General features: G+C 38.0%; 1 protein-coding gene across 1 annotated transcript; it reads left to right on the top strand.

The window, feature by feature from the left end:
* On the top strand, positions 1-21,349 carry ZNF622 (zinc finger protein 622). The gene is made up of 7 exons (XM_053714603.1): positions 1-114; positions 1,783-2,445; positions 4,548-4,814; positions 5,484-5,646; positions 7,544-7,656; positions 16,121-16,264; positions 18,654-21,349. Exons 2-7 carry the CDS (start codon positions 1,827-1,829, stop codon positions 18,782-18,784), a joined length of 1,437 nt encoding a protein of 478 aa, XP_053570578.1. The 5' UTR covers positions 1-114; positions 1,783-1,826; the 3' UTR covers positions 18,785-21,349.
* The last annotated feature ends 1,481 nt before the right edge of the window (positions 21,350-22,830 follow it).

Below are 22,830 nucleotides of genomic sequence, written 5' to 3'. Positions count from 1 at the left end.
ATTGCCCTGACCAAAGATGTCTGAACGACACTTTTTCGGACATCCTACAAAATAGGATGTGATAGTCATGTGATACCGGAAGCGGAAGTGTATAAAAACGTGACTCTCTTCCATGTAAGTAAACAAGTTCAGTCGTTTTTTTATTTTACTTGTTTATTTGTGTTTATATTCGTATATTGTATGGTCTTTGTTTTTCTATAGCTTTAGATAGCAGATGTTGTAGTACAGAGTAAGCCAGCGTTTGCTCGGGTACTGCAGTATAATCACGTGAAACAGATAACGCAGGGATTTCGTCCCCTGAAACGCTAGTTGGCAGTGAGTTTGAGATCGGTAAATGTTTATATATATATATATATATATATATATATATATATATATATATATATATATATATATATATATATATATATATATAATGTATAAACCAACGCGCTCATTTAGTGTATTTTAGTCAGAAGAAAGTGAGAAAGCGGAATACTTGACTTGATGGTAGATGAACGTATAAAGGGATTTCCTAGTAGACCCGACTGTCTTTTTTTTTTTTTTTTAATAATTAAAGTGCGAAAAAAATGCTATTCAGTCTTTTTTTAAAGACACAGTCTCCTTTAAAGGGACTGTTTACATCAAAATTGTAACTGTTTAAAAGATAATGTTTTTACTACCCATTCCCCAGCTTTGCACAACCAGAATTGTTATTTTAATATATTTTATAACTTTTAAACCTCTAAATGTTTGCCAGTTTCTAAGCCACTACAGACAGCCTCTTATCACATGCTTTTTTATTAGCTTTTCACAAGAAGAGACTGTTAATTCATGTGTGCCATATAACATTGTGCTCTCTCATAACATTGTGCTCTCTCATTGAGTTGGGCAGGACACAGCACTATTTGGCTAAAATATAAGTCAATAGATAAATAAATAAATAGCCATGTGAAAAGGGGGCTGTCAGAAGAGGCTTAGATACAAGGTAATCACAGAGGTAAAAAGTATATTAATATAACAATATTGGCTGTGCAAAACTGGGGAATATGTAATAAAGGGACCCCCCCCTCTCTTTTTGAACTCAGCAGGTTGTAATTAACCTAATTGTTAGATGTGTACTTAATCCATGTGTAAACACATCTTTAGCATGTCTATGATTAAGCTAAGTTCTCTGCCGAAACGCGTAAGACGCTATTCTCCATGCTTGGATTTTAATGCACTCGCTTTTATAGTGTATTGTTTTTGTCTCCATTAATAAAGATATCGTTTTATTACACCTTGAGACTCGACGGTTGTTTTGTTTGCTGTCAATAAAGGAATTATCTTTATTTTTAAACAATAACAATTTTGGAGTAGACAGTAGACTGCCCCCTTAAATATACTTTGCATTTCAAAGTGCATTGGAAAAGTGAGTTCCATGTCCCTTTAAACAACATTTTTCATGTTATAAAAAACCACTTTTATAATGGACAGTGTTCTCCACAGAAAATGTTTCCAGCTGAGTGGCATTATGAAGTATCCTGGTGGGGGCAGTGTAATAATTTGCACAATTTTTTTTTTTTTTTTTGTAATTTATGAATGCTACTATAAGTATACATGAATTGCATAAATTGATTTAATGATAATTTGTGTAGCACATATTGGCTTACATTTTAGCCAGGTGGTCAGTAACATCAGCCAGGTGTTGTAACCATTAAATAAGTCCTGTGGAGAATACTGATCATAATCGTTTTTGTATTTTTTGTGTGTGCAAATAATGTATTTTATTTCTAATAATAAACATTTTGATTTATTACCTAGCATACCTGAAGTTCCAAGTCTAGGCACTAATCTGTGGGCAAGAGATGGCTTCATATACCTGCATTACATGCCGAGTGGCCTTTGCAGACCCAGATATCCAAAGAGCCCATTACAAGACCGATTGGCACAGATATAACCTGAAAAGAAAGGTGGCTGATATGCCTGCAGTCACAGCTGAAAACTTTCAAGAGAGAGTTTTGGCCCAGAGGGCAGTGGTTGAAGAGCAAACCAAAGAGACTGCTACTTATTGTGCAGTGTGCAGCAAGAGGTTTGCAACATTCAATGCCTATGAGAACCACTTGAAGTCAAAAAAGCACTTGGACCTAGAGAGGAAAGCGACCCAAGCTATCACTAAAAAAGTGGAGATGATGAATGAAAAGAATCTAGAAAAAGGCCTTGGTGTGGAGAATGTGGACAAAGATGCCACGAATACAGCCATTCAGAAAGCTATCAAGGCACAGCCTTCCATGTCTCCCAAGAAGAAACCCAACACTCTTGCATTTTCTAGTCAGCAAAATGATGCCGCATCTGGTGCATCACAAGACGCCGAAGCAAGAACTAGGCCAGACAAACCTCCCAGGCAACAGTGGTATGAACAGCAGGCTAAAAAGCTGGCAACACAGGAGGAAGACAGCAGTGAAACTGATGAGGATCAGGCTGGAGGTAATAAATACAACTTTATTTGATATTCATAATACAGACATGACAATGTTACCTTATGATTTCTAGAATTTTATTTTTTCTACATATATCTAAAAGTAAAAACACATTAAATGTAAATGTGGTATACGCTGTCGGGAATAAAAGGTAAGTATTTTCACAACATGAGTGAAATGTCAATTTTGATGAATTAAAGTCTCCCGGTTTTAATCGAATTTTTAAAAACGGGCACTTTATCATCAAAATTTACATTCACTTTTAAGTAAAACAACTTGTAACACTTTTGGAGAATAATGGTAGTATAGTGAGTGAAGAAAGTTTAACTTTTTTAGGGTGATATACCAGTCTCATACCATTGGATGATGCTGTACTTAAAGGGACACTGAACCTAATTTTTTTTTTTCTTTCATGATTCAGATAGAGCATGAAATTTTAAGCAACTTTCTAATTTACTCCTATTATCAATTTTTCTTCGTTCTCTTGCTATCTTTATTTTAAAAGCTGAAATGTAAATCTTAGCAGCCAGCCCATTTTAGGTTCAGCACCATGGATAGTGCTTGCTTATTGGAGGCTTACATTTACCCACCAATAAGCAAGCATAACACAGGTTATCAACCAAAAATGGTCTGGCTCCTATGCATCACATTCCTGCTTTTTAAATAAAGATAGCAAGAGAACAAAGAAAAATTGATAATAGGAGTAAATTAGAAAATTGCTTAAAATTGAATGCTCTTTCTGAATCATGAAATAAAAAAATTGGGTATAGTGTCCCTTTAATAGCTATGGCAGGTATTTGTTTTTTTAATTTTTAGATCTATGGTTATGAACATCAGGGCTTGATATTTTTTTTTATAGGTCTTCTAGATTTTGAACACATTTAGGTGCCAGAAAGGTTTCAGTTTACATGGATGGTATGGTCTGTGTGTTTGTATTTTATAATTGTGAGTAAAATAAATAAAATATGTATATTTCTGTATTCACATGTGCATCTATCTTTATATCTGTCAATCTGTGTGTGGCTATCCAAAAATATCTGGCTCCTAATTCGTTTTTGACTGGCTCTTAGATTTTTAACATATTTTAAGGCCCTAATATATGATAATATATTATGTATTTAGTAGGAATATGCAGAAATTTGTAACTGAAACATGTGCCTAATATGGCTGTGGGCTGCAGAATTTGGCTATTTACGGAGCCACACACAATTATCTGGATTAGTTAACTTTTAAACTTATAAGTCATGCGCTAAAAATAGCTAAATGCTGAAGCCCACAGCTATATTCTGCATTTGTTTCAGTAAAGAATTACACATTTATGCACATCCCAAGTATTTAGTTATTGATTGCTTGTTACACACAACATCTATATGGATTTAAGTGCCAGAAACACGTAACACAGTAAATTAACTCCTTCTTTGTTCCGTTATGTATTAAATTACAGAACATTAGCTGTCAAGTGCACCCTCTGTCCCAGCAGTGAGCAAAATAACTGATAATTTTTATAATATATAAAGAATATTTTTTAGGTTCTTATAATATTTGCATAAACATAATATGACTACCTGAAAAGTTAGATACAGCAATTATGGCTTTTATCAAACTGTAGCGACTGTTAAACTTATTAGTATGAATGATTTTAGTGGGTTAATGTTTGTATTGTAGATGTACAAACATATGGAAGTTGTGATTCTTTAGTGAAATAAATCACAAAAGTGGCCATGGTTTGCTGTATCCTTTTTGTTGCAGCACCAGATATATTAGAAACAAAATATATCTGTGTAAACAAACACACAACCATTTTCATGATTTATTTTACTATTTAAATCAGGGCTCGACAAACCCAGGAGCCTGGAATCCACTGGCTCCTAACTTTTTGGGTTATTCTCCATATATCTATATACAAATCCAACTGTCTGGCTCCTAAAAATGTGCCTGGCTCCTAAATATTCTTACTGGCTTCTAATTTTTTAACATGTTTGTCAAGCACTGATTTAAATCACAAATTTTGAATTTGTGCACGTCTGTTGTATTGTATTAACTATATTGCTGTGCAAGGCAGCTTCTGCCACAGATTTAGGCACTTGATCTATTGTACATTGTTAACAGGCTGGGAAGACATGGACTCTGGAGAGGAAGATGATGATCTAGATGGTGATGAGGAAATGGAGGATGCGGAAGATGGAGATGAAGAAGGTGCTACTTCCATAGAGAGCGCTCCAGTATTGGGTGCCATTCCTGTCACAAACTGCTTGTTTTGTTCACACCATTCACACTCCCTCATGAAAAATATTGCTCACATGACCAAAGTCCATAGCTTCTTCATACCTGACTTGGAGTACCTTCAGGATCTGCAAGGTCTTATCAAGTACTTAGGTGAGTCAGTTTGTTGACTATGTTTGTTTTAGGGTGCTACCTGTGATTTTTATTATTATTGAACTACTTAAATTGCCAGCCAGTTCTTCTGTACAAATAGGTTTGCAAGCAGTGAACAGGAATAAAACAAATGTCTTAAAGGTACATTCAAGTCCCTAATACATTTTTATGATTCAGATAGGGCAAGCTATTTGAAACAACTTTCCAATTTACTTTTATCACCAAATATGTTTTGTTCTCTTGGTATACTTAGTTGAAAGCTAAACCTAGGTAGGCTCATATGCTAATTTCTTAGACCTTGAAGGCCGCCTCTTATCTTAATGCATTTTGACAGTTTTTCACCTCTAGAGGGTGTTAGTTCATGTGTGTCATATAGATAACTCTGTGCTCACACATGTGGAGTTACCTACGAGTCAGCACTGATTGACTAAAATGCAAGTCTGTCAAAAGAACTGAAATAAGGGGGCAGTCTGCAGAGGCTTAGATACAAGGTAATCACAGAGGTAAAAAGTGCATTATTAGAACTGTGGCATTTATGCAAAACTGGGGAATGGGTAATAAAGGGATTATCTATCTTTTGAAACAACAAAAAATCTGGTGTTGACTGTCCCTTTATTGTTTTTGTTGTATTTCATGCTTCCTGTATTTTAAAGTACATTGCTTTTGCAGGGGAAAAGGTCGGTGTTGGGAAGATCTGTCTGTGGTGCAATGAGAAGGGAAAGTCGTTTTACACCACAGAATCAGTCCAGGCTCACATGAATGACAAGAGCCACTGCAAAGTTTTTGCTGATGGAGATGCTGCCCTGGAGTTTGCTGACTTCTATGATTTTAGGTATGAAAGAAAAAAATCCTTTTTGATGAGCATAGTACCAGAATGTAGATACTTTAATGCTGAGTTCCCAAGTAAATTGTCTGAGAAATCAAGTCTTTAATAACAGAAGAATAAATAAAGCTGGTCAAAAAAAGACATCTGGAAATTGAATTCTATCAGTTATATATTTAAAGAGACCCTAAACCCAAATTTTTTCTTTCGTGATTCAGATAGAGCATTCAATTTTAAGCAACTTTCTAATTTACTCTCTATTATCATTTTTTCTTTGTTCTCTTGCTATCTTTATTTAAAACATAGGAATGTAAAGTGTAGGAGCCGGCCTATTTTTGATTCAGAACTTGGGTTATGCTTGCTTATTGGTGGCTAAATATAGCCACCAATAAGCAAGTGTTTTCCAGGGTGCTGAATCTAAAAATAGGCATTCTCCTAAGCTTTACATTCCTGCTTTTTAAATAAAGATAGCCAAGGAAACAAAGAAAAATTGATAATAGGAGGAAATTAGAAAGTTGCTTAAAATTGCATGCTTTGAATCATGCAAGAAAACATTTGGGTTTAGTGCCCCTTTAAAGGGACAGTTCACTCAGACAAGAAGCTGTAAGTATTAGTCGTGTCCAAAGTTGCTCCAGAAATACCCTTAAATGGCCGTTAAACAGCTGTATGCAAACCTCACATCAATATGTCCAATGCCAAGAATCGGCTGGAATGATGTAAAGCACGTCACTACTGGACTCTGGAGCAGTTGAAACTTGCTCTCTGGAGTGATAAATTACACGTCACTATCTGGCAGTCTGATGGAACAATCTAGGTGTGGCAGATGCCTTGAGCACGCTTCCTACCTTAATGCATAGTGCCTACTGAAAGGTTTTGTTGAGGAGGGATATTGTGCTGGGGCTATTTTAAGGGTTTGTGATAGGCCCCTTAGTTCAAATTAAAGATCATCTTAATGAAATAAGATTAAAAAAACATTTTAGAAAATTGGGTGATTCAAACTTTGTGACAATAGTATTGGGGAAGGCCTAGCATGACTGTGCGTCCCTGTACGCAAAGCAAGGTCCATGAAGACATGGTGGTGTGGAGGAACTTTAGTTTTGTGGAGAAGCTTGAGTGGCCTTCACAGAGCCCTGACCTTAATCCAACTGAACACCTTTGGGATGAATTGGAACACAGACCACCTTGTCCAACATCACAAATGCTCTTTTTGCTGAATAGGCACAAATTCCCACAGTAACACTCTTGTGAAGAGTGTCAGCTGTTATAGCTTTAAGAGGGGGGGGGGGGGGCAAAGTCCAGGATATCCTTGGGCCATCTATTCTGTTATTTTCCGTGATGAGTACAACGTTTTATTTTTTTGTAGATAGTTATATACATACGATTGATGTTACCCTATTTAGCAGAAAAAGACAACACACTATTTAGGAGAGAGGTGTTTTAAAATGTATGAGCATTAAAAGGGAAATTGAATGCAAAAAATTTAATTAATGGTTTAGCTATACAATTTTACAAATCTTTCTTAGTTAATTTATTCTCATGGTATTCTTTGTTGAAGAGAATACTCAGGTAGGTAGCGTGCACGTGTCTGTAGAACTATATGGCAGCAGTTTTGCAAGAAATGTTTTTGAGCTCTAGATGGCAGCAGTGTTTGTACAATGTATAACTGATAAAAGGATTCTTTATAAAACTCCTCCAGACACTTGCACACTCATGAGCCTGCTTACCTGATTTTTTAACAAAGGATACCAAGAGAACGAACCTTGCAATATAAGCAGTAAATATGTCTCTCTCAACACTGAAACTTCATTAGCTTATTATTCCAGATGCAATTTTTTTTTGATGATTGCTGGTTGTTTCTATAGTATTAGCACAGCATTGCTAAATGTTTTATTGGTGTTTTTAACAGACCCAGCTATCCTGATCACAAAGAAGGAGAATACATAGTTATGGAAAGGGATGTATCTGCAGATAAAAATTTGGAGTATGATGAAGAAACTATGGAGCTTGTACTCCCATCAGGTAAGTGATTAAGGGCCTGATGATCTAAAGCTCTCTTCTCAGGTGAGATGATCTAAGAAGTCTCGTCAGTACGGTGACGTCCCTCAAGGAATTTTAGAAACATAAATGTTACATTGACTATCACTATGATGCAGGGTTCTGTATGTGAAGGAGAGACTCCTATATTTCAGTATAAGGTCTAAATAAAATCCCGAAGGTGTTTGATTTTATTCCATGGAGGTGAGTTGTTGATCATCTGGCCCTCAGTAACAGTTGGAAATTGTGAACAAAAAAATACAAAACACAAATTGAAATGAACATTTGCTTTTATTAAAGACACTTTTTCTTGTTCCCTAGCTATAAACATTTTTTTCCCTTTGAAGGAACGGAATCCCAGAAGGGGAAACAAAAAGGCGCGCTAGACAAAATGCCAAGAGCTCTGATATGCTCAAAATAAATGTATACCAAAGGGATTTTCCAAAAGGATATAGCGTGGTAAATTTTTCCAAAATAGCCTTGAATTTCTTAATCCTAGGCAATAGTTGTAGCTGGTAATCTGGGTCAGGGCTGCTCCTCTTGATTCCGGAGTGTCGGGCAAACTATTTTAAAAAATAAAGACAAAAAGAGGGCGGCTCATAGCGTAATTCTGCTTTGCAGGTAAAGGTAAGGTGTTAGGAATTGCACTTACCAGAATATGTGGCACTGTACTATGACCAGTGCTAATCCGCCGGATAGCACTTAAAGGGACACTGAACCCAATTTTTTTCTTACGGGATTTAGATAGAGCAGGCAATTTTAAGCAACTTTCTAATTTACTCCTATTATCAATTTTTCTTCGTTCTCTTGCTATCTTTATTTGAAAAAGACATCTAAACTTGTTTTGGGTTTAGAACTCTGGACAGCAGTTTTTGATTGGTTGATGAATTTATCCACCAATCGGCAAGGGCAACCTAGGTTGTTCACCAAATATGGGCCGGCATCTAAACTTACATTCTTGCATTTCAAATAAAGATACCAAGAGAATGAAGAAAAATTGATAATAGGAGTAAATTAGAAAGTTGCTTAAAATGTCATGCTCTATCTGAATCACGAAAGAAAAAAAACATAATTTATGCTTACCTGATAAATTCCTTTCTTCTGTTGTGTGATCAGTCCACGGGTCATCATTACTTCTGGGATATAACTCCTCCCCAACAGGAAATGCAAGAGGATTCACCCAGCAGAGCTGCATATAGCTCCTCCCCTCTACGTCAGTCCCAGTCATTCGACCAAGAATCAACGAGAAAGGAGTAACCAAGGGTGAAGTGGTGACTGGAGTATAATTTAAAAGATATTTACCTGCCTTAAAACAGGGCGGGCCGTGGACTGATCACACAACAGAAGAAAGGAATTTATCAGGTAAGCATAAATTATGTTTTCTTCTGTTATGTGTGATCAGTCCACGGGTCATCATTACTTCTGGGATACCAATACCAAAGCAAAAGTACACGGATGACGGGAGGGATAGGCAGGCTCATTATACAGAAGGAACCACTGCCTGAAGAACCTTTCTCCCAAAAATAGCCTCCGAAGAAGCAAAAGTGTCAAATTTGTAAAATTTGGAAAAAGTATGAAGCGAAGACCAAGTTGCAGCCTTGCAAATCTGTTCAACAGAGGCCTCATTCTTAAAGGCCCAAGTGGAAGCCACAGCTCTAGTGGAGTGAGCTGTAATTCTTTCAGGAGGCTGCTGTCCAGCAGTCTCATAGGCTAAACGTATTATGCTACGAAGCCAAAAAGAGAGAGAGGTAGCAGAAGCTTTTTGACCTCTCCTCTGTCCAGAGTAAACGACAAACAAGGAAGAAGTTTGGCGAAAATCTTTAGTTGCCTGCAAGTAGAACTTGAGGGCACGAACTACATCCAGATTGTGTAAAAGACGTTCCTTCTTTGAAGAAGGATTTGGACACAAGGATGGGACAACAATCTCTTGATTGATGTTCCTGTTAGTGACTACCTTAGGTAAGAACCCAGGTTTAGTACGCAGAACTACCTTGTCTGAGTGAAAAATCAGATAAGGGGAATCACAATGTAAGGCTGATAACTCAGAGACTCTTCGAGCCGAGGAAATAGCCATTAAAAACAGAACTTTCCAAGATAACATTTTTATATCAATGGAATGAAGGGGTTCAAACGGAACACCCTGTAAAACGTTAAGAACTAAGTTTAAACTCCATGGTGGAGCAACAGCTTTAAACACAGGCTTGATCCTAGCTAAAGCCTGACAAAAGGACTGGACGTCTGGATTTTCTGACAGACGTCTGTGTAACAAGATGGACAGAGCTGAAATCTGTCCCTTTAATGAACTAGCTGATAAACCCTTTTCTAAACCTTCTTGTAGAAAAGACAATATCCTAGCGATCCTAACCTTACTCCAGGAGTAACCTTTGGATTCGCACCAGTATAGGTATTTCCGCCATATTTTATGGTAAATCCTTCTGGTAACAGGCTTCCTAGCCTGAATCAGGGTATCAATAACCGACTCAGAAAAACCACGTTTTGATAAAATCAAGCGTTCAATTTCCAAGCAGTCAGCTTCAGAGAAGTTAGATTTTGATGTTTGAATGGACCCTGTATCAGAAGGTCCTGTCTTAGAGGTAGAGACCAAGGCGGACAGGATGACATGTCCACTAGATCTGCATACCAAGTCCTGCGTGGCCAAGCAGGTGCTATTAGAATTACTGATGCTCTCTCCTGTTTGATTTTGGCAATCAATCGAGGAAGCAGCGGGAAGGGTGGAAACACATAAGCCATCCTGAAGTTCCAAGGTGCTGTCAAAGCATCTATCAGAACTGCTCCCGGGTCCCTGGATCTGGACCCGTAGCGAGGAAGTTTGGCGTTCTGGCGAGACGCCATGAGATCTATCTCTGGTTTGCCCCAACGTCGAAGTATTTGGGCAAAGACCTCCGGATGAAGTTCCCACTCCCCCGGATGAAGAGTCTGGCGACTCAAGAAATCCGCCTCCCAGTTCTCCACTCCCGGGATGTGGATTGCTGACAGGTGGCAAGAGTGAGACTCTGCCCAGCGAATTATCTTTGATACTTCCATCATTGCTAGGGAGCTTCTTGTCCCTCCCTGATGGTTGATGTAAGCTACAGTCGTGATGTTGTCCGACTGAAACCTGATGAACCCCCGAGTTATTAACTGGGGCCAAGCCAGAAGGGCATTGAGAACTGCTCTCAATTCCAGAATGTTTATTGGAAGGAGACTCTCCTCCTGATTCCATAGTCCCTGAGCCTTCAGAGAATTCCAGACAGCGCCCCAACCTAGTAGGCTGGCGTCTGTTGTTACAATTGTCCAGTCTGGCCTGCTGAATGGCATCCCCCTGGACAGGTGTGGCCGATAAAGCCACCATAGAAGAGAATTTCTGGTCTCTTGATTCAGATTCAGAGTAGGGGACAAATCTGAGTAATCCCCATTCCACTGACTTAGCATGCATAATTGCAGCGGTCTGAGGTGTAGGCGTGCAAAAGGTACTATGTCCATTGCCGCTACCATTAAGCCGATCACCTCCATGCATTGAGCTACTGACGGGTGTTGAATGGAATGAAGGACGCGGCATGCATTTTGAAGTTTTGTTAACCTGTCTTCTGTCAGGTAAATCTTCATTTCTACAGAATCTATAAGAGTCCCCAAGAATGGAACTCTTGTGAGAGGAAAGAGAGAACTCTTCTTTTCGTTCACTTTCCATCCATGCGACCTTAGAAATGCCAGAACTAACTCTGTATGAGACTTGGCAGTTTGAAAGCTTGAAGCTTGTATTAGAATGTCGTCTAGGTACGGAGCTACCGAAATCCCTCGCGGTCTTAGTACCGCTAGAAGGGCACCCAGAACCTTTGTGAAGATTCTTGGAGCCGTAGCCAATCCGAATGGAAGAGCTACAAACTGGTAGTGCCTGTCTAAGAAGGCAAACCTTAGATACCGGTGATGATCTTTGTGGATCGGTATGTGAAGGTAAGCATCCTTTAAATCCACTGTGGTCATGTACTGACCCTCTTGGATCATGGGTAAGATTGTCCGAATAGTTTCCATTTTGAACGATGGAACTCTTAGGAATTTGTTTAGAGTCTTTAAATCTAAGATTGGCCTGAAAGTTCCCTCTTTTTTGGGAACCACAAACAGGTTTGAGTAGAACCCTTGTCCTTGTTCCGACCACGGAACCGGATGGATCACTCCCATTGTTAACAGATCTTGTACGCAGCGTAGAAACGCTTCTTTCTTTATCTGGTTTGTTGACAACCTTGACAGATGAAATCTCCCTCTTGGGGGAGATAATTTGAAGTCTAGAAGGTATCCCTGAGATATGATCTCTAGTGCCCAGGGATCCTGAACATCTCTTGCCCAGGCCTGGGCGAAGAGAGAGAGTCTGCCCCCTACTAGATCCGGTCCCGGATCGGGGGCTCTCGGTTCATGCTGTCTTTGGGGCAGCAGCAGGTTTCCTGGCCTGCTTGCTTTTGTTCCAGGACTGGTTAGGCTTCCAGCCTTGCCTGTAACGAGCAACAGTTCCTTCCTGTTTTGGTGCAGTGGGGGTTGATGCTGCTCCTGTTTTGAAATTCCGAAAGGGGCGAAAATTAGACTGTCTAGCCTTAGCTTTGGCCTTGTCTTGAGGTAGGGCGTGGCCCTTACCTCCCGTAATGTCAGCGATAATTTCTTTCAAACCGGGCCCGAATAAGGACTGCCCCTTGAAAGGTATATTAAGTAATTTGGACTTAGAAGTAACATCAGCTGACCAGGATTTTAGCCACAGTGCCCTGCGTGCCTGTATGGCGAATCCTGAGTTCTTAGCCGTAAGTTTGGTTAAATGTACTACGGCCTCCGAAATGAAAGAATTAGCTAGTTTAAGGACTCTAAGCCTGTCCGTAATGTCGTCTAGCGTAGAGGAACTAAGGTTCTCTTCAAGCGACTCAATCCAAAATGCTGCCGCAGCCGTAATCGGCGCGATACATGCAAGGGGTTGTAATATAAAACCTTGTTGAACAAACATTTTCTTAAGGTAACCCTCTAATTTTTTATCCATTGGATCTGAGAAAGCACAGCTATCCTCCACCGGGATAGTGGTACGCTTAGCTAAAGTAGAAACTGCTCCCTCCACCTTGGGGACCGTTTGCCATAAGTCCCGAGTGGTGGCGTCTATTGGAAACATCTTTCTAAATATTGGAGGGGGTGAGAACGGCACACCGGGTCTATCCCACTCCTTAGTAACAATTTCAGTTAGTCTCTTAGGTATAGGAAAAACGTCAGTACTCGCCGGTACCGCAAAGTATTTATCCAACCTACACAGTTTCTCTGGTATTGCAACGGTGTTACAATCGTTGAGAGCTGCTAAGACCTCCCCTAGTAGTACACGGAGGTTCTCCAATTTAAATTTAAAATTTGAAATATCTGAGTCCAATCTGTTTGGATCAGAACCGTCACCCACAGAATGAAGCTCTCCGTCCTCATGCTCTGCGAGCTGTGACGCAGTATCAGACATGGCCCTAGCATTGTCAGCGCACTCTGTTCTCACCCCAGAGTGATCACGCTTGCCTCTTAGTTCTGGTAATTTAGACAAAACTTCAGTCATAACAGTAGCCATATCTTGTAATGTTATCTGTAATGGCCGCCCAGATGTACTAGGCGCCAAAATATCACGCACCTCCCGGGCGGGAGATGCAGGTACTGTCGCGTGAGGCGAGTTAGTCGGCATAACTCTCCCCTCGCTGTTTGGTGAAATTTGTTCACATTGTACAGATTGACTTTTATTTAAAGTAGCATCAATACAGTTAGTACATAAATTTCTATTGGGCTCCACCTTGGCATTGGAACAAATGACACAGATATCTTCCTCTGAGTCAGACATGTTTAACACACTAGCAAAAAAACTTACAACTTGGTTATAATCTTTTTTAGCAAAAAAACGCACTGTGCCTCAAAGAGGTACTAACGATTAAATGACAGTTGAAATAATGAACTGAAAAACAGTTATAGCATCAAACTTTAAAACAACACAACTTTTAGCAAAGGTTTGTTCCCATTAGTAAAAAACAACACCAATTAAATTTGTACATAAGAAAACAAAACAACGTTTTTTATTCACAGTCACTATAAGAATTCTCACAGCTCTGCTGAGAGAATTTACCTCCCTTCAAAGAAGTTTGAAGACCCCTGAGATCTGTCAGAGATGAACCGGATCATGCAGGAAATATAAAAGTAGCTGACTGGAATTTTTTGATGCGTAGCAAAGAGCGCCAAAAACGGCCCCTCCCTCTCCCACACAGCAGTGAAGAGAAACGAAACTGTCACAATTAAAGCAAAAAACTGCCAAGTGGAAAATAATGCCCAAATATTTATTCACACAGTACCTCAGCAATGTAAACGATTCTACATTCCAGCAAAAACGTTTAACATGAGAATAGTTATTAAAAGGATTAGTGACCTTTAACACAGTAGTTCCGGTGAAATACCATCCCCAGAATACTGAAGTGTATACATACATGTCATTTTAACGGTATGGCAGGCTTTTCTCATCAATTCCATTCAGAAAATAAAAACTGCCACATACCTCAATGCAGATTCATCTGCCCGCTGTCCCCTGATCTGAAGCCTTTACCTCCCTCAGATGGTCGAGAACAGCAATATGATCTTAACGACTCCGGTTAAAATCATAGTAAAAAATCTCTGTCAGATTCTTCCCCAAACTCTGCCAGAGAAGTAATAACACGCTCCGGTGCTATTTTAAAATAACAAACTTTTGATTGAAGTCATAAAAACTAAGTATAATCACCATAGTCCTCTCACACATCCTATCTAGTCGTTGGGTGCAAGAGAATGACTGGGACTGACGTAGAGGGGAGGAGCTATATGCAGCTCTGCTGGGTGAATCCTCTTGCATTTCCTGTTGGGGAGGAGTTATATCCCAGAAGTAATGATGACCCGTGGACTGATCACACATAACAGAAGAAATTGGGTTCAGTGTCCCTTTAACAGTGGCTAGTACACTGAAACCGGTTTTCCTCGTAATGGCTGCCTCTTGATTCAGCTGCTGCACGGCTGTTGGAGATGTCAGTTAGTTATCTGTGTAAGTAGTAACTGAAATAAAGGACTAAGGCAACTTCCAATCTTTTTGAATAAAAAGTAGAACGCTTTATTTGTGTGACGCATTTCTCAACCACAGGATTGTTTGTTTCTTCAGACAATAAAAAAGCAAAGACACTTTTTCTTGTTCCCTAGCTATAAACATTTTTTTTCCCTTTGTCTTATACCTTAATTTGAATATTTAAATTAGTCAGTGATTAGGTAGAACAATTTTATTCCTGAAAAAAGACAGAGGCTTCAGCAATTTTGAAAAAATATCTACAAAATGTGTTATATAATTAGTACAAAACAATTTTAACCTAAAAAGCAGTCACTAACAAATCATAACCCCGAGTTAAGTGCACAAAAAGTCTAAAAACCTAGATACATCTCTTATTCTTGCTATAGCAATACTTCATTACCAACAAATACTTATAATCATCCTAGGACCTACAACAGCTCTAGGTCAGCCCTATGCACAACATTCATAGGAATCTGCTGTCACAGTATACCAAGTGAAGATCTATGTGGTCCTAGGAACAGCAGCAATTAAACATTACAAAATATGCAACAGTTAAACACAATCTGTGTAAACACCAATTTGACACTTGTATCGATGTAAATCACAAAGTTCCAAAATTAGCAGCTGTTCCGGAGAGAGTGTTCGTGACTGGCAAATACACAGTAACTTTTCACATGTGCATAGTGTGCAGCTTAAAGCGTCATCTGTCATAGATCTACTTGTAAACACATTCAAAGTACGTACAAGTTAAAGCTGCAAGTGCAGGGGTTCATCCGTGCTCAGGAGAAAATATATCTCTTACTTGACAATTTAAGCAAAGATTACTCATCAATTTATCGTGTCACACAAGGGAAAAACCTTCAACCTGCTGGGTAAGGTTACTCCTGGAGATCATCATCTTCCAGACACCCCCCCCCCCCCCCCCCCGCTTTATTACTTACACAGCTATCTAAATTAATGTAGAGTAGTGTGTTCTTTTGATCAATGCGGAAAGACCAGTAAATTGCACATGGTTAAGTCGTCCTTCTTTGTTTGCTGTGGCATGCATACCCTTTGAATATTTGACTGAGACTTATTATCCATGTGCATGTGAATTTACTGCATTGATCAAATGAACACACTACTTCTATTTTCAGAGTAAAATTACAGAAAAAGGGGACAAAATAAATAAAGTACTGTATATTGCAAATATATATATATTTTTTTATCTACACATAATTAATTAATGGTTTTATATTACAATTTAAAACTCTTTAATGCCCATTTAATGTATGAACATGTTTGCTTTTTTACTTCCTGTTGCTGATCTAAGGCTATTTTATATTTCTTAATAGACATTTCAAAGTTGTCATTATATGATGTCACTTTTTTCTCTAGGTGCCAGAATTGGTCACCGATCACTCATGCGATACTACAAACAGACATTTGGTGTTACCAGAGAATTAGTTGTCTCTAGAAATAAGAAAGCCGTAGGCCGATTATTACAACATTACAAGGCACTTGGGTGGACAGGTGCAACTGGTAAGTGTGTTCCCAGCCTAATGATGGCGATCTGCATGATCTGTGACTATCCAATGAGCTGACCAGAATATTTGATCATTTCTGACATGTTTTGTTATAGACATCTGCTCTCTTGTTTATGAAATGTATTCGGGGCAAGCTAGAACTGTAGCAATTAAAGGCACACTAATGTTAAAATGTTAATTAGCTTTAGTGATGTTTCCATAAAGGACATGATATCCCTCCCCTCCCTTATCTGTAGTGTAGCTCCGCATCCCTCCCTGTCCCTTTATTTTTTTTCTGTAGTGTAGGACCATCCCACTCCCTCCCCTCTCCGCTGCTGGACCGTCCACCCACACCTCCCGCCGGCACCAGCAGATGATCGTTACAGACAGTGACACACATAGTGTCACCGTCTTTAACCATCTGGCAGATTCTTTGAGCTCAGGAACTCTCTAGTTCTTGGCTGTAACTTAAGTCGAGACTGCTGAAGCTTCCAGCAGCTGAGACACACACACATATATATATATATATATATATATATATATATATATATATATATATATATATATACGTTGTGCAGTACAATAAGCAAAGTACAGCACAACGTGTATATATACACGTCAAAAAAGCTAATATAGTTTTTTTAAAAATGCATTTGCATATTTTCCCAGACTTTTCTTTGCTTTGAATATATCATTAATGTCTAACATTTATGTTGCATTTCATATCGCTTTTAAAAGGACAAGAAACCCCAAAATATTCTCTCATGATTTGAATAGAACATACAATTTTAAAAAAAACTTTCCAATTTACTTCTATGATCAAATTTGCTTTATTCTCTTGTTAACCTTTGCTGAAAGAAAAGCATTTGCACTACTGTCAGCTAGCTGAACACATCTAGTTAGCCAATTACAAGAGACAAATGTGTGCAGGCACCAATTGGCTGCTAGCTCCCACTGGTGTAGGATATGTGCGTATTGTTTTTTTTAGCAAGGGATACCAAGAGAAAGAAGCACATTTGAAAATAGAAGTGAATTTGAAAGTGTCTTAAAAATACATTCTGCTTTATCTGAATCATGCAAGTTTAATATTGACCTTCCTATCCCTTTAAGGAGATTTTGTTCTCTCTGAAACAGCAATGTTGTTGTGTTAAGTGTGTTTGCAATCTGACATATTTGATAAAAAGTTAATACAAACATATTTATGAAAAGTAATTATTTTTTTGCTGTAATAATACAATCTGTGAAGTAGATTATTGCTTTAGTCTCTGTTGTATGAACTGTTGCTTCACACATTTTGCATAGAGAAAATGCATCTGGTTGAATAAGTGTAACGGTCAAGTAACTGGTTTTCTAAACATGATTGGAAAAAAAAATCCAAGTATGCAGTTTAAACTTTATAATCGTGTCCTGTGATGCACAACTTAAAGGGACAGTCAAGTCCAAAATGAACTTTCATGATTCAAATAGGGCATGCGATTTTAAACAATTTACTTTTATCACCAATGTTGCTTTGTTCTCTTGGTATTCTTAGTTGAAAGCTAAACCTAGGTAGGCTCATATTCTAATTTCTTAGACCTTGAAGGCCACCTCTTATGTGAATGCATTTTGACAGTTTTTCACCACTAGAGGGTGTTAGTTCATGTCTGTCATGTAGATAATATTGAGCTCATGCACATGAAGTTACCTAGGAGTAAGCACTGATTGGCTAAAATGCAAGTCTGTCAAGAACTGAAATAAGGGGGCAGTTTGCAGAGGCTTAGATACAAGGTAATCACAGAGGTAAAAGTGTATTATAACTGTGTTGGTTTTGCAAAACTGGGGAATGGGTAATTGATTATCTATCTTTTTAAACAACAAAAATGCTGGTGTTGACTGTCTCTTTGAAAACTTACATATTTTAGCAACAAAATTGTAAATCCTCATGAAAAAACACTGTGCACGAGTAGAATGACCTGGTTTTTGTCATCAATGACTTACAATTTATACATTTTAAAACTGACTTAATGTTTTCTCGTAGCTTAGAAGATTTTCTATTATCTGAGTTGTACACTGTACTGTAACTGTTTCTCCAGTTTACCAAATACCTACTTTTCCGAGTGATGTAATTGTTAAAAATATATGTGTGTATATATAGTATAACTTAGCTAAACAATCTAAGGAAGGAATTTGAAAATGTTTATTACATTCCCCCTATCTATTAAATGGAGAAATTTTAATTTATTTGCGAAACAAATATTGAGAGCACATTTTTCTATGCCTAAATATTACCTTGAATGGAAGTTTAGTTTACTAAAAAATTGACTGTCCAATCACATATGACTGTGCAGCGCAGTTATCAGACATCCTGTAAGCCATCTGTAAACCTATTTTCATTAGTAACAAATATATATTTTTTTTTCACAAAGGTTCCACAGATCTCCAGCGTGGGCGTGACATGCAGTATGTTCAAAGGATGAAGTCCAAATGGATGCTGAAGACTGGAATGAAGAATAATGCCACAAAGCAGATGCATTTCAGACATCAAATCATGTTCTGATTCTCTGATCCATTTCAAAGGGAAGATTTGGTTTACTTAGAACCAATTACCTTTGGTGGTTATCTTGATCTTTATTGTTTAAGCACTTTCATGTTGTTTGATTGAACTGCTGCTGCTACTGGATAGTTGGGCATGGTGGCATGTAATGCTGAATGCAACAGGTTGTATACCTGTGAGGCATATGTTATTGAGTAACTCTTGCAGTGCCGTATGTGTATTGCATTTGTTAACTTGCCAACATTTTCCCAAAGGCATTTTCAACCACACCTTAGTAAGGATTTATAGGAAAAAATAGAAGAAAATCAATTATACCATTATGATGTGTTCATCACTGTCTAATTTTCAGAACTAATAATAAAAAAAATGTTTAAAGGGCCATTATAGTGGAAAAATTACACGTTAATTTGTTAGAGCATTTTCTTTTAACATTAGTGACCCTGCAAAGCCTTGTGTTTAAAATACTGCTGTGGAGCTGCAGAGCACTGCAGGTCCCGAGTGGAAACTGCCAGCCATCCAGTCAGCAGTGGTTTGCTGGATCAGTGGCCATGTCTGCTTGGGACCAGAAGCTCTTCAGACACCTTAGAACAAAAGTAATTTATTTATGACGTTTCGGGACAACAGAGAGGAAGGGACGTTTGTTGTCCCGAAACTTCACAAATAAATTGCTTTTGTTCTAAGATGTCTGAAGTCCAGTGAGTGCTTCCTTTCATCCACTTTATTATATATATATATTTATTTATTAAACCCTGAAGCAGACCTCTAGATAGAGGCATCAGTGCTGGTTATCCCAATATCCAAAGATTCGTAAGTCAAGCCTGTTCCGCATGAGTGGTCTGTCACTTGTTTTCCAGACACTGGGCGTTGCGTGCATTTGCACTAAGTGCTCTTGAGTTTTGCCTGGATGTCTTCACTGCTTGTTTGAGCCTGGGAAATTATTTATAGATGCGTGCGATAGCACTAAGAGCACCGTGGAACTCCCCTCAGTGACTTTCAACTGTGGACATTTCCCAGTTTTTACTGCAAGTTTTGTGTTTACTGCATTTGTTCTAACAGACCTTCACATTCTGTATTTCATACCATGTTATAGCTCTGTGTGTATTACTTTGGCATATCTAGGCAGCAAATTACATTGCTCTAATCTAAGGTATTTCACTGAACACTGGTTAAACTGCAAATAATAAAATTAGTTTTTTTTGGTGCAGCCTGTGTCACACTTTGGCTTTTGTGTATATATTCATTAGCCCTCTCTTAACCCTTTCGTGACAGTGTAAAAGTGTCTACATCGGAACACCTGTTCCGATGTAGACAAATTGAAACTACGCGATCGTGCATACGATCGGGAGATTTCAATTATTGGATCGCATCTGGGGGGCGTCCCTACAACCCTAGGAACGCCCTCCAGACCGCGATCAAGTCCTTGAAGCGCAGAAGGCTTCAGGACAGCCGTTTGATATGACGTTCTATTCCGTCATAACGGCTTTAAAGCCCAGTGTAAATATGACGGAATAGAACGGCATAACGGCGTTAAAAGGTTAACCTGGTGTATTTACATATTATTTTTGTGACTGCTTGCACATTTTCCTAACACAATAATTCTAGCCTTGTTTTGAGTGCCACAATCTTCCTTTTAGTATATATTTTTTATATATTATAATATTTATATATTATTTTGAAACCCTCTGCAAGGGTTAAACACATAGCATTGCAGGGTTATTCCTTTGTAACCATTTTTTTTGCTAGAATGGTCCTTTAAAATGACTTTATTAGTACTGTGATCACTCTTAAGGCATAGCCGCATATTTAACCTCTTTGGCAGGTAAGGTGCCAATCAATTTAGTTTCATACATCATGTCTGTTAAAGGGATACTAAACCCACATTTTTGTCTTGCATGAATCGGAGCGTGCAACTTTCTAATTTACTCCTATTTTTTTTTTTTTTTTTCCGTTCACTTGCTATCTTTATTTAAAAAGCAGGAATGTAAAGCTTAGGAGCCGCCCCCATTTTAGGTTCAGAACCCTGGATAGCACTTGCTTATTGGTGGCTACATTTAGCAAACCAATAAGCAAGCATAACCCGGGTTCTAAACCTTAGCCTGCGCCTAAGCTTTACATTCCTGCTTTTTAAATAAAGATAGCAAGAGAATGAATAAAAATTGATAATAGGAGTAAATTAGAAAGTTGCTTAAAATTGCTGCACTATCTGAATCATTAAATAAAAAATTGGGTTTAGTGTCCCTTTAACATGCAGTAATATTTTGTATTCGTGCTAAAGGAACAATTCCTGAAATGTTTTTTTGCGTTGCAAGCCGTACTGTTATAAGAAGTTCAGATATTATGTTTTGAGATCTTTCCTTTAATGAAGAGATGTGCAACATAGGTTTTATTACACTCAGGCTTCTGCCTTATATCTTTTGTTCAAAGAATGTCATTTGTACTTGTTCCTTTTGATCTCCTAATTCATTTTTGAGAGTGAAGCACCAAGATTACTTGGATCCCATAAGTTCTAAACTACTTGTCTCTGTTTTAAAATCTACTCTAATTATAATAAAACCAACTTATTAATTATTCCTGTCTACTTCATTATTTAAGGGACTTATCTTGAGTGCTGCTGGAATGCATTACTAATGGACTTTAATATTAGCAGAATGCTGCAGATCTCTAATACAGAAAAAGATTAAAGCTGCTCATTTAGATGAAAAAGCAGTAACCATTTTATTACAGTAGAATGAAGGAAATGCATTTTATCAGAATTCCACTGCATGAGAATGCTTTGATTTTTTTTTCTTTATCTGCTCATGGTGGAAAGTATAAATTGCTGCTCTCTATTAGCTGCATGGTGTAGTAAATGTTTAAAGGGATATAAAACCCAAAATATTTCTGTCATGATTCAGATAGAGAATACAATTTTAAACAACTTTCTAATTTACTTCTATTTAATTTTGTTTCATCCCCTTGCTATCATTTGTTGAAGGAGTAGCAATGCACTACTGGTTTCTAAGTGAACACATGGGTGAGCCAATGGCAGTTGGATTTACTGTGACAAGTGTCACATTGCCGTGTACACAGGATTTAAAGTGACAGTATACACTCATTTTCATATAACTGCATGTAATAGACACTACTATAAAGAATAAGATGCACAGATACTGATATAAAAATCCAGTATAAAACTGTTTAAAAACTTACTTAGAAGCTGTCAGTTTGGCTCTGTTGAAAAGGTAGCTGGAAAGCCCACTGCAAGTGGCAAATAAGACACTCCCCCCCCTCCCCCTTCTTTTGCATATGAAAAGACCCTTTACACAAACAGGAGCAAGCTGGAGTAGGTAGTCGAGCGTATTCACATAAAACTTTGGGGCTTGGTTAGGAGTCTGAAAATCAGAGCAATGTTATTTAAAAATAAGCAAAACTATACATAAATTTAAAAAAAAAAACTTTATGGGCTATATAAATAGATTATCTACAAAACATTTATGCAAAGAAAAAATGAGTGTATAATGTCCCTTTAACACTAGTTTACTATCTGTCTGATCAGGTTTTCGCCAGCAGTAATGTCTTTGCCCCAAAACCCAAATAAAACTGTCTCAGCCATTCTTCTCCTTTGGCAATCCTGTGTGAAGTTAGGAAGTCGGTTATCCCACTTCAAAGTCATATATAGATCAGATATCCAGATGGGATTAAGATATCATTTATTACACAGTTATAAAATGTTTAACCTTGTTGAAACTCTTCAGCAGATTATTCCATCATACTCACCTTTTCAAATGTTCTTGCTCACAGTTGAACAATTCCAACCTGCCCTCTCTCTGCCTATAAAGGAAGGCAGACTAAACTAACAACTAAATTACCTGATTATTTTTTCTGTCCCTTTAAACACAAACTTTGCTGTAAACAAACTCAAAATATTTCTCCATATTTAAATGCATTTTATTTGCTGATTATGTGTAAATGTCTGAGCACCCTTCCAGTCAGTTTTTTTTTATGACATTGCCTTTGGCAGCAATCACACACCAAGATTACAAGTTTTGGGCTATACTGGGTGCGTAAAT

The sequence above is a fragment of the Bombina bombina genome, chromosome 5 (assembly GCF_027579735.1).
Source record: "Bombina bombina isolate aBomBom1 chromosome 5, aBomBom1.pri, whole genome shotgun sequence".
In the NCBI taxonomy this organism is placed as follows: domain Eukaryota; kingdom Metazoa; phylum Chordata; class Amphibia; order Anura; family Bombinatoridae; genus Bombina; species Bombina bombina.
Note: the sequence above shows the minus strand (reverse complement) of the source record. Positions and strands in the feature narration are given on the sequence as shown.